This window comes from Sitophilus oryzae, unplaced genomic scaffold (assembly GCF_002938485.1).
Source record: "Sitophilus oryzae breed Bouriz unplaced genomic scaffold, Soryzae_2.0 scaffold_907_pilon_pilon, whole genome shotgun sequence".
Lineage (NCBI taxonomy): Eukaryota > Metazoa > Arthropoda > Insecta > Coleoptera > Curculionidae > Sitophilus > Sitophilus oryzae.
The window spans coordinates 305577-321417 of record NW_022147536.1 but is presented as its reverse complement, the minus strand read 5'-3'; the positions used below and the strand labels follow the sequence as shown (position 1 = coordinate 321417).

Below are 15841 nucleotides of genomic sequence, written 5' to 3'. Positions count from 1 at the left end.
TGCTTTAAATATATAGAGCGTTGTTGGAAGCTGGAGTAAATAAAACTTTTAATTACCATCAAATTAAAAATTACAACGTTTAATTTAAACAAAACTCTTTAATAAAACTTCAATTTGCTTCATTTTCTGATTTACTATAAACATACTTTAGAAATCACACTCCTACATACATACACTATACTTACATACAACCAAAAAAGTACTCAAAAATTACAATGAAACCTTGTATCGATCCATCGACAAGACAAATAATAAGCAAATCATTTTTAAAATATCTCTCTTTTGACTTTTTAAGCAGATGCATGTTAGAGAAAAATCACCTGGCACAAAATCAGCTGGTTCTTTTAACGCCGATCAAAAGTGATTCATTTTTTCCTATTAATAGGGTGATAGACCCGTAAGCCACAGAGTAATAACACTGTCTGATGACTCAGACAAAGTGTCTGCAGAGATGGGGTTTGCGTAGAAGGAGGTAGCAGCGTGATTTTTAGTTAATTCTTGTTTGGAGCCACCAACTGAGCCAGTAAAATTGTATTGTCCACCACGTGATTTTTGACAGGCATGTAGTTAAAGAAAATAAATAAATGGGCATGTTAAATTCATAATATAGTTCACACGGATTAAACGGGCACAACTGAAAAGACAGTAATTCATATACTAAATAGCTCTTTTATTCATACTAAATCAAATTTCCAATAGAATTTCCCTGAAGAAACACACTAAAATTTTGAATTATTCTAAACTTCCAAAATATAGAAACAATTATAAAAGAAAGAAAATAGTTATTTTTTATACAAGACGGTAAAATGGTATTTTATCGTCGATCGAAATGATTAATTCACGAGCGATGAAATCGCGAGTGAATTAATTTCGGGAGACGATAATGCAATTTTATCGTCGTGTATAAAACAATATTTTTTTCCATAGCGAGTTACGTTTTAAAAAATATTCAGAAATTATTATTTCAAGGAATTTATTACGAGTAGAAAAAATATTGTGCTGGGTTGGCGTTGGTTTCTATGTAATTTGACAAATAAATAAAGCTGTCTCATTAGTTGTCAGTTTTGAGTCAATATTTTATAATTCTCTTTCATGCCGATTGCTGATTGAATTGGAGCCAGAAATGGCTCAAAACGAAATAAGTAAATTACCAACAGATATTCAGGCTGAGGCGACAAACGCCATATCCAAACTACTTCCATTTAAATCCCAAATAATTTATGAAAAGGAATACAAAAATTTTCGAAAATGGAAGCAATAATTAAAAAACGTGCGAGAAGAAATAAAGTTTTTAACCTATCCTCGCTGTTAAAGTATCATTTAATCTACTCTTGCGGTAAAAGTACTATTTTATCTACTATTTTTGATAGATATAAGGAAATTTTAACAATTGCTATGGAAAAAACGAAATTATTGTGGGCAAAACCTACAGTAAGATTAGCCATGAAAACATGACTAAAATATGACTACCCGTAGACACTTAGTGCTTCTACCTTTCGGCTTCATCAATACGGGAGGACTCAGCAACAATAAACTAGTGATCCTGAAAAAAGAAAAAGGGAAGCAATAAACGAGGCACGAGGGACAATTTTTAATGTGGAAACAATTATATATAACAGAGTACCCAGTGGTAGATTGTAGATGTATGAAGAGACTGACAAGGCATCTGCATCACAGGGGCCAAGCAAGAGAAACCTAGATCTAGACTCAACACCACAGCACATTGTCTTCGGTAAATATGCCAACGCGATAATGATTAGAATGGTCAATGACGGAAACAGTACTGTGAGAATTCAGGAGGAGCTTGCAACGCCCTCAAAAGAAAAACTCTACTCCTCCAACTCCCAGTGGATGCCATACAAAGAATGTTAAACTTTGAGAAACACCTCACTGTAGTAATAAGTAACAAAAAGAATTGGAATAGAGAAACCGCTTGCTCAGCAGTAAGTAAGTTTAAGTAAAATATTATACCGTAAAGTGGTAAACTGATGCTTTCTGGAAAATGCAAAACAGGAACAGAGATAGAAATATTTGGGTCCACAGCTAAATACTAACTTAAGGTAGGAAAAACAGATATTTGGGAAAGAAGGTGCCAGCAAGTGGAAAGCCTAATAGGGGACGCACGGAGTACTGAGGTATGGAGAACAATCCGACAAATGAAAACCAATCAAACGGACAAGCTCTTGAATAGAATGGATATAGAAAAATGGCGCAACTACTATGCAGAATTACTGACAGAAAACCGACCAGAATTCCGAGCAGTAGAAGATGAGAACAACCTTGCAGGCACTTTAATGATAAGCAAAAGAGAAGTACATCAAAGTTTCAAAAGAATGAAAAATGGACGGTCACCAGGTCCTGGTAATATTGTAGCCGAATTGTTAAAGTGTGGAACCCAAAGACTACGCTGGCGTCTGGCAGAGCTATTTAACCAATGCTGCCTGCAAAGTAAACTACCCCGAGAATGGCGAGTGGCTCACATAGTGTCCATCTTTAAAAAGGGAAATCGTAACGACCCCACTTGTTATAGAGGCCTAAGCATTAACAGTTCGGTCAACAGACTTTTTGGAAAGGTGTTACAGGGTAGGGTCAGGGACAGTATGGGTGACAAAATCTCGGAAGACCAAAGCGGATTCACACCGGGGAAATCTTGCACAGATAACCTTTTTGTCCTGCAGCAGGTGATGGAAAAAAAGATAGCAGTAGATCAAGAAGTCCGTCTAGCATTTATTGATTAGGAGAAAGCGTACGACTCTATTCCCCGCAGCAAGATATGGGAAGTATTGAATATCTTAGAAGTAGATAGACCTTTGCTTAAGATAATAAAAGAGCTATATAAAGAAAATGAATCGTACGTTAAGATAGGACACAGGCTATCTAATCCAATTAACACCACAATAGGGTTGCGACAAGGATGCAGCTTATCTCCTCTGATCTTCAACGCTTACGTCGAAGTAGCCCTTAGGGAATGGAAGACGAAATGTCAAGGTATGGGAATGCCCATTGGGGACAAAACACTATTTACCCTGAGTTTTGCAGACGATCAGGTCGTGATTGCGCAGGACTCATACGATCTAGAGTTCATGACTAAGAGGCTTTATCAAGAATACAACAAATGGGGACTTCAGAAACAGGACACTATCAACAACGAGGGTTTGGGCAAAGAAGAAATACAAACCCGAATTCAGAAGAACAAACAAGTTATTGGATGTCTTAACAGCCTCTGGTGGGACCGAAACTTATCTGCAACAACTAAAAAGAGACTTGGAAGAACATTGGTGGAGTCAGTTCTTTGCTATGGTTCAGAGCTGTGGACTCTGAGTGCAGACGCGAAGCGCAAAATCCAAGTTGTTGAAATGGACTACCTTAGAAGAAGTGCAGGTATATCTAGGATGGAAAAAAAAGACAAACATCGAGGTCAGGCGTATCATCAATGGTTTGGACATGTTCTGCGTATGCCGGAGAACAGGTGGCCAAAAAGAGTTTTTCAATGGGCTCCCCAGGGCAGAAGAAAGAGAGGTAGACCTAGAAAATCCTGGAACGGAACGGTTACGGAAGCAATGGAAGCTCGTAACCTAGAAGCTGATGACGCTCTAAATCGAGATGTGTGGCGTAGGGTAACGGGAAGGCAGCAATATGCTGTAGTTGGAAATGAGTATTAAATACTTAAACCAAATCCCGTTTATATATATATAGCTAAATACTCCGAACCAATGTGCTTCAGCCTCCTGCAGGCAGAAATCTACTAATCAGTAGCCTTAAAAGCGAACAACATTCGAAGATGGTCAAAGAATTTAAAAAACGTGTCCATTAATCCCAAAGAGACCCTGTTTTTAAATATAAAAGCCAAAGCAATAAGACTCTAAGTCTCGGTCTCAACATTTATTATGACAAGTTAAATTGTTACACGTGTTTCGTTCATACGAGCATCATCAGACAAATATACACACTTTCACATCTTACATATTAAAACAACACTCCGATGAGGTTGAAATTATCATTTCATGATCATTTCAACGTGAAACAAACTTGTCATATTAAATGTTGAGACCGAGACTTAGAGCTTTGAGACTAATCTTATTGCTTTGGCTTTTGTATTTTGGTGAAAAAATGCCTAGAGAAACTCTACAAATTCAACAAAGAAAATCTCCTACTCTAGGCATTACTGCGTATTTAAAACTTTATGTACCTACAATGGTGGTTTTAGATATATGCAATATCGCTCATGCAGATTATTATTTTTTGGAACCTGTCTATCGAAAACTTTCCTTACTCAGGACAGCCTTTATAAGAATTTATGTCCTTTTTTCCATAGCAACTGTTAAAATTGCCTTATATCTATCAAAAATAGTATATGAAATAGTACTTTAACAGCAAGGGTAGATTAAATGATACTTTAACAGCGAGGATAGGTTAAAAACTTTATTTCTTCTCGCGCGTTTTTTAATTGCTTCCATTTTGGAAAATTTTTGTATTCCTTTTCATAAGTTATTCGGGATTTAACTGGAAGTAGTTTGGATATTGCGTTTGTCGCCTCAGCCTGAATATCTGTTGGTAATTTACTTATTTCGTTTTGAGCCATTTCCGGCTCCAATTCAATCAGCAATCGACACGAAAGAGAATTAAAAAATATTGACTCAAAACTGACAACTAAAGAGACATCTTTATTTATTTATCAAATTACATAGAAAGCAACGCCAACCCAGCACAATATTTTTTCTACTCGTAATAAATTCCTTGAAATAATAATTTCTGAATATTTTTTAAAACGTAACTCGCTATGGAAAAAAATATTGTTTTATACACGACGATAAAATTGCACTATCGCCTCTCGAAATTAATTCATTAATCTTTTCGGTCGACGATAAAATATCATGTTATCGTCTTGTATAAAAAATAACTATAAATACATTTTTTTAGAAATCTTATCTTATCAGTCATTCCTCTCCACAGCGTACACGCATTGCATTTGTAGGTCCTAAAACATATATCCCAATAAAAACTAAAACACTACTAAACTGCCTCATTGGAAACAAAACAATCAGAAAGACTATTTTACAATTTCAACTGCGTTGGGGAAGGGAGATAACAAAACGTATCGTACGCTGATTGGGCGGCAGTGGATGCAATAAAGGGTGGGAGTGAGGGGGTAAGAAGAAGAGTGAGGGGAATTGGAGCGTTTTGCCGGTTGCCAGGACATCTGTAAAGGGGGGCATTCCGTAACTCGGTTTGCTCTGTTACGATTTTTCTCCTTCTTGGATGCTGCTGGAGCGTGGAGGAATAAAAAAAGAGGAAATTAATAAATGTTTTTCATTATTTTTGTTTGGAATGTGTATTATATTTTTATTGAGGGGTATATTAAAAACAGTAGGGTACCTACGTCTATGCAGAAAATGAAATAAATAAAAGCAAAAAAAAACATTCGATAAAAATGAAAGATCGAAAGCCTCTTAGCTGAAAATAATACAATTTAAAAAACAACAAAATTTCTAATAGTTATTTTTTATACAAAACGATAAAATGGTATTTTATCGTAGACCGGAAAAGATTAATTAATTAATTTCGGGTGACTATAATGCAATTTTATCGTCGTGTATAAAACAATACTTTTTTCCATAGCGAGTTACGTTTTAAAAAAAAATTCAAATTATTATTTCAAGGAATTTATTACGATTAGAAAAAATATTATTGTGTAAAATAATATTATAGTTGGCGTTGGTTTCTATGTAATTTGACAAATAAATGAAGCTGTCTCTTTAGTTCTCAGTTTTGAGTTAATATTTTTTAATTCTCTTTCGTGTCGATTGCTGATTGAATTGGAGCCAGAAATGGCACAAAACGAAATAAGTAAATTGCCAACAGATATTCAGGCTGAGGCGACAAACGCCATATCCAAACTACTTCCATTTAAATCCCTAATAACTTATGAAAAGGAATACAAAAATTTGCAAAAATGGAAGCAATTAAAAAACGTGCGAGAAGAAATAAAGTTTTAACCTATCCTCACTGTTAAAGAATCATTTAATCTACCCTTGCGGTTAAAGTACTATTTTATCCACTATTTTAGATAGATATAAGGCAATTTTAACAGTTGTTATGGAAAAAAGTATTATAATCTATTTCAATAAATGTTCAGATTATTTTACCTTGGTAGAAATATAATTCTGATAAGCTTTGGAAGCCATGGGGGAATAATTGTGTAACCGACAGTAAGGAAAATATCACTAAATTTGTTGGGATTGACGTAGATCCATTGACATAAAGAGAGCTTATACAGGGTCCGGCAATAGTGTGTCGTAGCTTCAAGCAAAGAAATGTTACGCTTTCTTTGTCCGTTGGGTAAATCTGTTTTTTTCTACAAACGAACGTCAAAAAATGACAAGGTTTGCGAATTGATAGCAATGTGCCAAGTGACACTTTTTTTCATTTTCCTACGTTACAATGGCACGGTGCGCGAAGTAATGCGCGAAATACCTATTTCGCACACTGCATGTAAATTATATTAGTCCGGCAGCAGAACTCGGATTTTTCCCTGAAGTGCCAATTGTGGGATTAAGTTTTTTTTATGACGGATTATTATAGATCTATATGTCTATTTTCCATAACCGGCTGATGACAAGCTGTCACCCTTGAGGAAATCCAGATATACAGGGTGTCCCAAACTATAAGACATAAAAATGTATTCGATAGGTTTTTAAGCTTTAGGCCTTAATTTTTGTATGGGTTGGTCAATTTATTGTATTTATATTAAATATAGGCTTACCTTTACCAATATACAGGGTGATTAAAAAAAATAAAACGTATCCCTACATTTTTCCGATTAATATTTTTCTTGTTTTTAGAACTTTCTATCTTAAATTGAATTCAACACTCATTATTGGCATTAATAATTTTAGGTTAAGGTTCGAAGGTCTTTGAATTACCGATGATTTTGTGTGACATGTTTAACACACATTTTTAATAATTTAGAGTAAAGCAATAACATTGAGTTAATGAAGCCTCAACAAAAATGTTAATGCATATAAATATAGGACTTTTCATTACAGTTGCTGATACTTTTAGTTTGTAACCTAAAGTATCAGTGAAAAGAAATAATATAAATATCATAAAAATTTTCATTAAGGCTCCATTAACTCAATTTTATTACTAAAATAATTATGTTATACTAAATATATCTTTTTCAGGGCGATGAAGGAAAATGCTTAGTTTAATATCAGTGTCATTAATTAAAGCCTAATAATTTATAAGCCCTACAGTTCGCAGTTGCAAGCTGTAGTTGGCCGTTCAAAGTTCAAGAAATTTTAAATCTGATGGAACGGCCGATTCCGACTACTCACTGGTGTCGGCACTGCAAACTGCAGAGCTTATAATTTAGACATAAAGGTCTATTCCAAGGCAGAAAGATAACAGTGATTTCTCTTTCAGATTAAAATTTGATTGTAACAATAATACCTAGTTAAACATGAGTGAAAAGTGTTTTTTTGACTGGAAGTTTTCCTGTCAGAAGAAAAGTGAAAAACTTTCAGTTGCTGGTGCACAACGCATAGAAACTATTATAAAGTATAGCAAAGTGTATCAAGATGGTAAATGTGAAGAATTGGAAGAGAAGATCACTACGGACAAGGATTTTCGTTTACTATGTCACAGAGGTTGCGTTTCGACGCCCAAGTAGCATTTTCACGACTTGCGACCACATGTTTACTAAACACAACGTTGGATTAGTTACAAAAAATAGTTAGCTCCCTACCTTAGGTATTAAAATAAATTTAAACGTTTTTATAACGTTGTGCCGACGTTGGACTTGTACTACAGCAAAGTAGAAGCTTCTGCGACGTCGAATAAACGTTGTCTTCTAACCTTTTTGCTTAAGTGATCTTTAGGTGATTCGGGCAACGTAGCTACAACGTTGGACAATATAGAGTTTTCCGACGTCAGTTTCAGGACCTATTCCAACGTTATGCAAACGTCGTCTGTTTTACTAATTCCAACGTTGTTTAGATTTCCTTATTCTTACGTTGGTAGGACGTCGGGTCACTACCTTTTTGCAACTGTATTGAACCATAACCTTAAATCTTAAATTTTCACTTCATTGTTCTGTTCAGTCAGACAGTTCAGTGCTGTTTTTGTTTTTATAAAAAAACTTAATTAAAATGGGACATAAGAAAGGTACATATAAAACTAAATTTAAATATACATCGACATATATTACCGATAGTTTATCCACTCCCTCGTTTATTTAGATTATAGAGGGCGGCACAAGCTAGACTCTAGGATGACTAAATTAGGCAATCTTGCGACTAGTATACTACTTGTTAAGGCCGAACTGCGACTTTATTAGTCCAGTATGCGACTACTCGAACTACTCCATCTTAATCTCCAAAATAACAAAGTGCAAGCCGCCATGTTGTTAAATAAGAAAATGTTTCGTTTCTAAAATAGCAATTCCTGCTTTTTGAATACATTAACTTGAAATATTTGACCCTAAAAAACACGCGGAAACAATTTTTTCGACTGCGAATGAATTATTCTCATTTTACTACAAAAAAAATTCAAATTTTTTTTTAAAACTTCTTTAATTTTAAGGCCCATTAGTATTTTTCAAAGTAGAAACAATACATTTATCAATAAAGTTTTTTGCGTTTAACTTTTTTGCCTTGGGTAACGAGTTACAGAGTCGGTTAAAGTGTTTCAATAATTATGATCTTCAAACATCCTCCACACTTAAATACTTTTGTTTTGTTTTCCTTCACTGCCATCTGACATATGTCTTTAACTAAACCATAAAAATAATATTTTTACTATAATTATCCCAATTTAGGATAAAACGCGACTTAGACGCCATATTAGTTTTGTATTTCTGTGAATTAGGATTTTAAACAACGTTGCAGATTGTACTAAATTAGGCTTCTAGCCAACGTCGGTATCCAACGTCGTTTCGACCCAAAAATTATTCTCCAAACTAGTGCAGACTAGGGTTGGCACGAGGTTGTGCCGACGTTGCGCCCCGACGTTTGGTCGCGTGACACAACGTTGTCCCGACGTCCAAATGCTGCTTGGGCGTACACATCCAAAACATATTTGAAAAGGACCTTATCCCTGGACAATGATATCAACAAGGCTGGAACTTCAAGTAAGAAAATGCAGCGACGTTCAGAAGTGCCAATCTTTATCTTCATAGAAAACTGTTTGTTTTGTGGACTAAAGTGTGAACTAGAAAAAGATGAAAAGCGCCCACATCGATGGAGAGCGGCTTTCCAGTTCCGCGCTTTAGAAGACAACTTTAAGAATATGGTAATTAAAGAAGCGATTTTGAAAACCTGTATAGAAAGGAATGATACCTGGGCTTCTGAAGTTAGTCTAAGATTAGCTATACAGTAGACGCCAGATACCATCTGGATTGTCGAAACAGATTTACGGGCCAAAAAGTTATTTTGTTAGCCAAACGACGATCAGGCCAGAATAACGACGAAGAAGATATTCCATATAATCCGACCGTGAAAGAACTACTGGCAGATAAAGAAAGAATTTGGAACTCAGTTGATATAAAAAACATTTATTCTCAACGGAAGAGATGCCAACGGAAAGCATTTGTTACCAGTCACCCTACCAGAAAGAGCCGAGTTGGCACCTTCCGATATATTACAATTGATTCGTTGCTCTTGTTCAAGTGCCAGTCCGTGTAGCACAAAAAGATGTAGGTGTAAAGGTGCTAGATTGTCTTGCACAATGTTTTGTATGTGTCACGGGAACGAACATTGTTGCAACGAACTGACCCCCGCTGTACCGGCTAATGTTAATGAGGATGAAGATGTTGTGGTTTCCGATAAAGAAGTTGATTCTGAGGTTGATACCGACTGATAAACTTTAATGTTTTATGTTATGCGTGTTTCAAATATTTACCCTAGTCCTTCAACGGAAGTAATATTATTTTTGAAATACCCTGTATAAAAAATGTGTTTGTTATTCTTTCACTCATACATTAGGTATATACATACCTACACAGTATACATAATGCAAAAATTTAATTTTTCGCTTTACCTTCAATTAACGTGAAAATATATTATGTTTTTTTAATCACACTGTATATAAGATGTTTCGTTATCACTTATACCTATGAAAAACCCTACTTTATTAAATAAATCAATATAAAAAACATTTTTTTACGTTAAAAACACACAAAATAACTCGATGACTCGAATAACACTCGATTTCACATAATTGATAATGAATCACACTGTATCTTATTTTCCCCAAAGATGCCACTTTGTCATCACTCGGATATCAAAAGTAGGACACCTATAGAAGATAAATCCGTTTTCAAAAAACTTAATCCCAAAATTTTGGGTTTACCCCAGCGGCTGCCGGACTATATGGGATTTTGAATTTTGATATTTGGAAAATGAAGAACTAAATCATATCTAATTATTTATTTCGAAATATTCAAGAATAAACAAGTAACAAATATCAAAGTTAACACTAATACATATTCTAGGTATATTATTTACAATATTAACATTAATAGTACAATCAGTACACGAACCAATATTTAATCCCAAACTGGATAGTTCTGATTTTGCTTGAGGTATGGGAGTTTTGGGACTTGAGACACTATCCAATTTTGATGTAGAGATACTTGATCCCGGTATTTGACACTCTAAAATTTTATTTGATATTTGAATTTTATTGTTGATAGATAATAATAATTTTTAGGGATATCCAGATTTTAATGTTTGTAGAAAAAATGCTGTTTGCAACTCGTGCGCGAACTACTTTGGTACTCTCGACTAACTTTTCAACTCGGCTACGCCTCGTTAAAAAATTCAAGTATCAATCCCCAAAGTAGCACTTTGCGCGATAGATACAAAAATAACTATTTTTTAGTAAAAAAATACTTATAAATGATTGATCTTCGTTGAATCAACGCAGTTTAAAAAAAAATACATTTTGAATTTGTTGATTTCCTTCTAGTCTCAATCCCCCGTTAATGAACCACTGACTGGTTCAATCATAACCCAACCCATATCTAATTCACACATTTCTATTCCAGGTCTGGTTTCAGAACCGGCGCGCCAAATGGAAGAAACGGAAGAAAACGACGAACGTGTTCCGCACGCCTGGCGCTTTGCTCCCCTCGCACGGGCTGCCGCCCTTCGGCGCGATGGGAGAGAGCCTGTGCGGCTCCACCATGTTCGGCTCGTCCGAGTCCAGGTGGGGCGTCACCGGCATGACGTCAGGTAAATAATAATTGATTTACGCACGGTCGGGAAATGATAATGCATGCACATACCATAGTATAAGGAAACTAGTAGCTTTACTCCTTGTCAAATCCTTTGTTCTTTTTCTGCCACTTTATATGACCTTGTTCTCGCGTCCCGTGACCACTGACATAGCTGTATAGTCGTGGTCTATAACTAGGCAAAGCATAGTCGTGGCCACACAGAAAGCGATTTTTGCTTTTTTTGCGTGAAGCGTCTTTTGCGACTAAAACAAAATAACAGGATAATATAGGAATGGCCCGACCAAAAGCTTGTAGCCTTCGGCGTTGTCGACCCAAATGAAAACATATCAGTTTTCGTCTTTAGCGATTTCTAAGATGAGATCTCGTCATACACGGACGTAATATTTAATAATACAATAAAAATAAATTAAATAATATGCATTTTTTTGTCATTTTAGGGTATTATCGAAAAATATTTTTATAGAGAACATCTACTATTTAGAAAGATTTTATTAAATTGAAGGATATGAAGGACAAATGTTGAAAAAATAGTTTTTATGCGTAAGAAATGTTTCTTTACGAGTAGCAAATAGTTTTATACGCGTAAAAAATAGTCTTTTATGTGTGACAAATAGCTTTTTACGCGCAAAAAATAGTTTTTTAGGTATAACAAATAGTTTTTTACGCTTAACAAATGGTTTTTTACACGTAATAGTTTGATTCACTTTTACAAAATTTGTATTAAAATATCAATATTTTTGATAAACACGTGGACTGCTTATAAAAACACGTCGCATCACTACGTATTTCTAAACCCTTACCACTTTTCGTTACCACTAGCTTGTGTGTCAGGGCCGTCTCGCTAGCTCAAATGTCACGACCTTGAATTTTTACTCCCAGCGCGCATAAAGAATTTTCACTTCAAATAGCTTGATAAATCATGTTCTAAAATTGTGTTAGCAATTAGTAATGATGATTTACTAGTTTATTATATACAGGGTGGCCCATCGAAAACGTTCCGCAAGGCATAACGGCCAGTTGTCAAATCTTCAACCCTCTAAGTGGGGGTTTCATCCCCAATTTTTTTCAAATAGGAAGGGGGGTCAAGTGGTACCGCAATGAAAAGGGCTGTCTATTCTCTATACTTTCCCGCTTCGTTTTTGAAAATCGGTCAAGTCATTGAGAAAATATGAAGGATTGAAATTTGAAAAGTTTATTTAAACATTTATCAGAGTAAATGATAAGGATAAATTCCTTCGACCAATTTGCTGTTTTTTCTTATTATTTCTAGATGTTTACGCATTTTTTCACTTGCCATAAGGTTGAACGATCAGGTTAGGTAGAGTGTACTTTCTTTTTGAACGGTGTAGTTAATCGGCACAACTGTCGGTACTGGGCTGAGGACAACCCCAGGGTTTTTCACGAGGTGCACACACAAAACCCTCAGAAATTGAAAGTGTGGGCTGGTATTTTTAGAAATTCTATTGTGAGTCCTTTTTTTCTTCCTGGAAATCTAACAGGTGATATGTACTTGGATTTACAGAAAAATACCATCGACCCAGCCCTAACTGATATCATAGAGAACAATCCTGGATACGTTACAGCAGAACTGATATTTCAACAAGACGGTGCACCTCCACATTACTCTCAAAATGTGCGTAATTGTTTAAACAATAACTTTCCCGTTCGGTGGATAAGACGAAGGGGTGCAATTGAGTAGCCCCCCGGTCACCCGACTTGACTCCTTTAGACTTTTTTCTATGGGGACACACAAAAAGTAAAGTGTATAGCACTCCACCCGCCTCATTAGAAGACCTGCGAAGACGAATTATTGATGTTTGTCGCGAAGTGACCCCGCAAGTTCTTCAGAATGTTCTAGAACGGATTGAAAATAATTTGTTTTACTGTATTGAGGTTGACGGGCAACATTTTCAGCATTTGCTTCATTACTTGATTAAGATAAGTTTTTTTTTAATTAATTCAATTTATGCGTTTTTTGCAAAAAGTACTTTTCAAATTTCAATCTTTCATATTTTCAAAATGACTCAACCGATTTTTAAAAACGAAGTGGGGAAATATAGAGAATAGAAGGCCCTTTTCATTGCGGCGCCACTTGACCCCCCTTCCCATTTGAAAAAAGTTGGGGGATGGCACCCCCGCTTAGAAGGTGGAAGATTTTGCAATTATTTTTGGGGCAAAAGTTGTCCCCCTCACAAACAAAATTGGCGTGTTTTTAGATTTTTTGAAAAAAAAATACCTTAAAGTAATGAATAAATAACAATTATTCGAATTCATAATTAAATAAACTGATTTAATACGCACGAATAATTTATTTCTCTCTGTGCGACTTTGATTTTGATGTTTTTACAAATTTTGTTGCAAATATTGTTCCTAATCTTAAATTGAAAACCGCGTTTTGCTAGCTACTGTAATTTTGGAGTTACGATTTTTAAAATTTTTTAACAAAAAACTCAAAATTTAAGTGAGGATGCAGTCAATAATCACCACATACTAGGCTAATAAAACTACTTTTTCCAAATTTGTCAAGCTTTCGAGAATTTTATTCCCATCATCAGGACAGTTTCTAAAATGTATAAATAAAAAAAGCATTAACAATTAAGGCTACCCTATAATAACTTAAAGGCTACCCTGTAATTATAATTCTTTATTATAGTATTATAATTATCATATACAAGTAACCACAAAATTACAACATAAAAAATCTATACACATACTAAAAAACCTAAAATATATGCCAAATAATAATATATATTTTTACACATACCTCTGGCACTAGCAGTAAATTGCGTTTAATCGTCGAATATCCAGCCCGTTCAACGATCGATCCGAGCCTATCTTTCATGTTCGTCTTTTCAACGTTAACCGCTCCGATCTCGCCTATTTCTTTCTCAAAAGATTGATCGTTGAACGGGTCGGGAATTCCAAATGCTGTTTCCTTACCATTCGGCAGCTTCATAGAAACTGTTGCTTCTTTTGCGAGTTTTTAATGGACACAAATCGAAATAAAACTTTAAACGGGAAAATCGCAAAAGCGCTTCACACGCAAAAAAAAAACAAAAAAAGCATTTTGTGTTACCGCGGACTAAAGTCTGGCCAACCAGCCAGAGAAGATTTACGCCTAAAAGATCGCGCACACTATACCTACACGGACCAGTACGGACCAGCACAGCACAAACCTGCATCCTGCATGACATCGCACAGTTTACCGCCACAGACCAGCAACATAAGCGAGAGTTTCGAAAAAAGTACAGTTGTCAAGGCTCAACTACTAGAGCGTGCAACATAGAAGTATTGAAAATGGGTAGTTCAGAGGAAGAAATTATTATTTTTAGCCATGTTGTGTGAAGAAGAGGAGGAAGAAGAAGGAGCTAAGAAAAAAAGAAGATTTTTAAGAAAATGCAGCGACGTTCAGAAGTGCCAATCTTTATCTTCATAGAAAACTGTTTGTTTTGTGGACTAAAGTGTGAACTAGAAAAAGATGAAAAGCGCCCACATCGATGGAGAGCGGCCTTCCAGTTCCGCGCTTTAGAAGACAACTTTAAGAAAATGGTAATTAAAGAAGCGATTTTGAAAACCTGTATAGAAAGGAATGATACCTGGGCTTCTGAAGTTAGTCTAAGATTAGCTATACAGTAGACGCCAGATACCAGCTGGACTATCGAAACAGATTTACGGGCCAAAAAGTTATTTTGTTAGCCAAACGACGATCAGGCCAGAATAACGACGAAGAAGATATTCCATATAATCAGAGCGTGAAAGAACTACTGGCAGATAAAGAAAGAATTTGGAACTCAGTTGATATAAAAAACATTTATTCTCAACGGAAGAGATGCCAATGGAAAGCATTTGTTACCAGTCACCCTACCAGAAAGAGCCGAGTTGGCACCTTCCGATATATTACAATTGATTGGTTGCTCTTGTTCAAGTGCCAGTCCGTGTAGCACAAAAAGATGTAGGTGTAAAAGTGCTAGATTGCCTTGCACAATATTTTGTATGTGTCACGGGAACGAACATTGTTGCAACGAACTGACCCCCGCTGTACCGGCTAATGTTAATGAGGATGAAGATGTTGTGGTTTCCGATAAAGAAGTTGATTCTGAGGTTGATACCAACTGATAAACTTTAATGTTTTATGTTATGCCTGTTTCAAATATTTACCCTAGTCCTTCAATTGAAGTAATGTTATTTTTGAAATACCCTGTATAAAAAATGTGTTTGTTATTCTTTCACTCATACATTAGGTATATACATACCTACACAGTATGCATAATGCAAAAATTTAATTTTTCGCTTTACCTTCAATTAACGTGAAAATATATTATGCTTTTTTTAATCACACTGTACATAAAATGTTTCGTTATCACTTATACCTATGAAAAAACCTACTTTATTAAATAAATCAATATAAAAAACATTTTTTTACGTTAAAAACACACAAAATAACTCGATAACTCGAATAACACTCGATTTCACATAATTGATAATGAATCAAACTGTATCTTAATTTCCCCAAAGATGCCACTTTGTCATCACTCGGATATCAAAAGCAGGACACCTATAGAAGATAAATCCGTTTTCAAAAAACCTTAATCCCAAAATTTT

At 35.3% G+C, this 15841-nt stretch overlaps 2 protein-coding genes across 2 annotated transcripts in view; one reads left to right on the top strand and one right to left on the bottom strand.

Moving 5' to 3' along the window:
* The window catches only part of LOC115890676, a 298050-nt gene that overhangs the window by 177001 nt on the left and 105208 nt on the right, over positions 1-15841 (bottom strand). The window lies entirely within an intron of this gene.
* Positions 1-15841, top strand: part of LOC115890660 (homeobox protein orthopedia-like) — a 112772-nt gene that overhangs the window by 63899 nt on the left and 33032 nt on the right. Inside the window, exon 3 of the mRNA XM_030910958.1 lies at positions 11048-11234. Coding sequence (XP_030766818.1) covers positions 11048-11234 — 187 coding nt within the window. The remainder of the gene's footprint in view (positions 1-11047; positions 11235-15841) is intronic.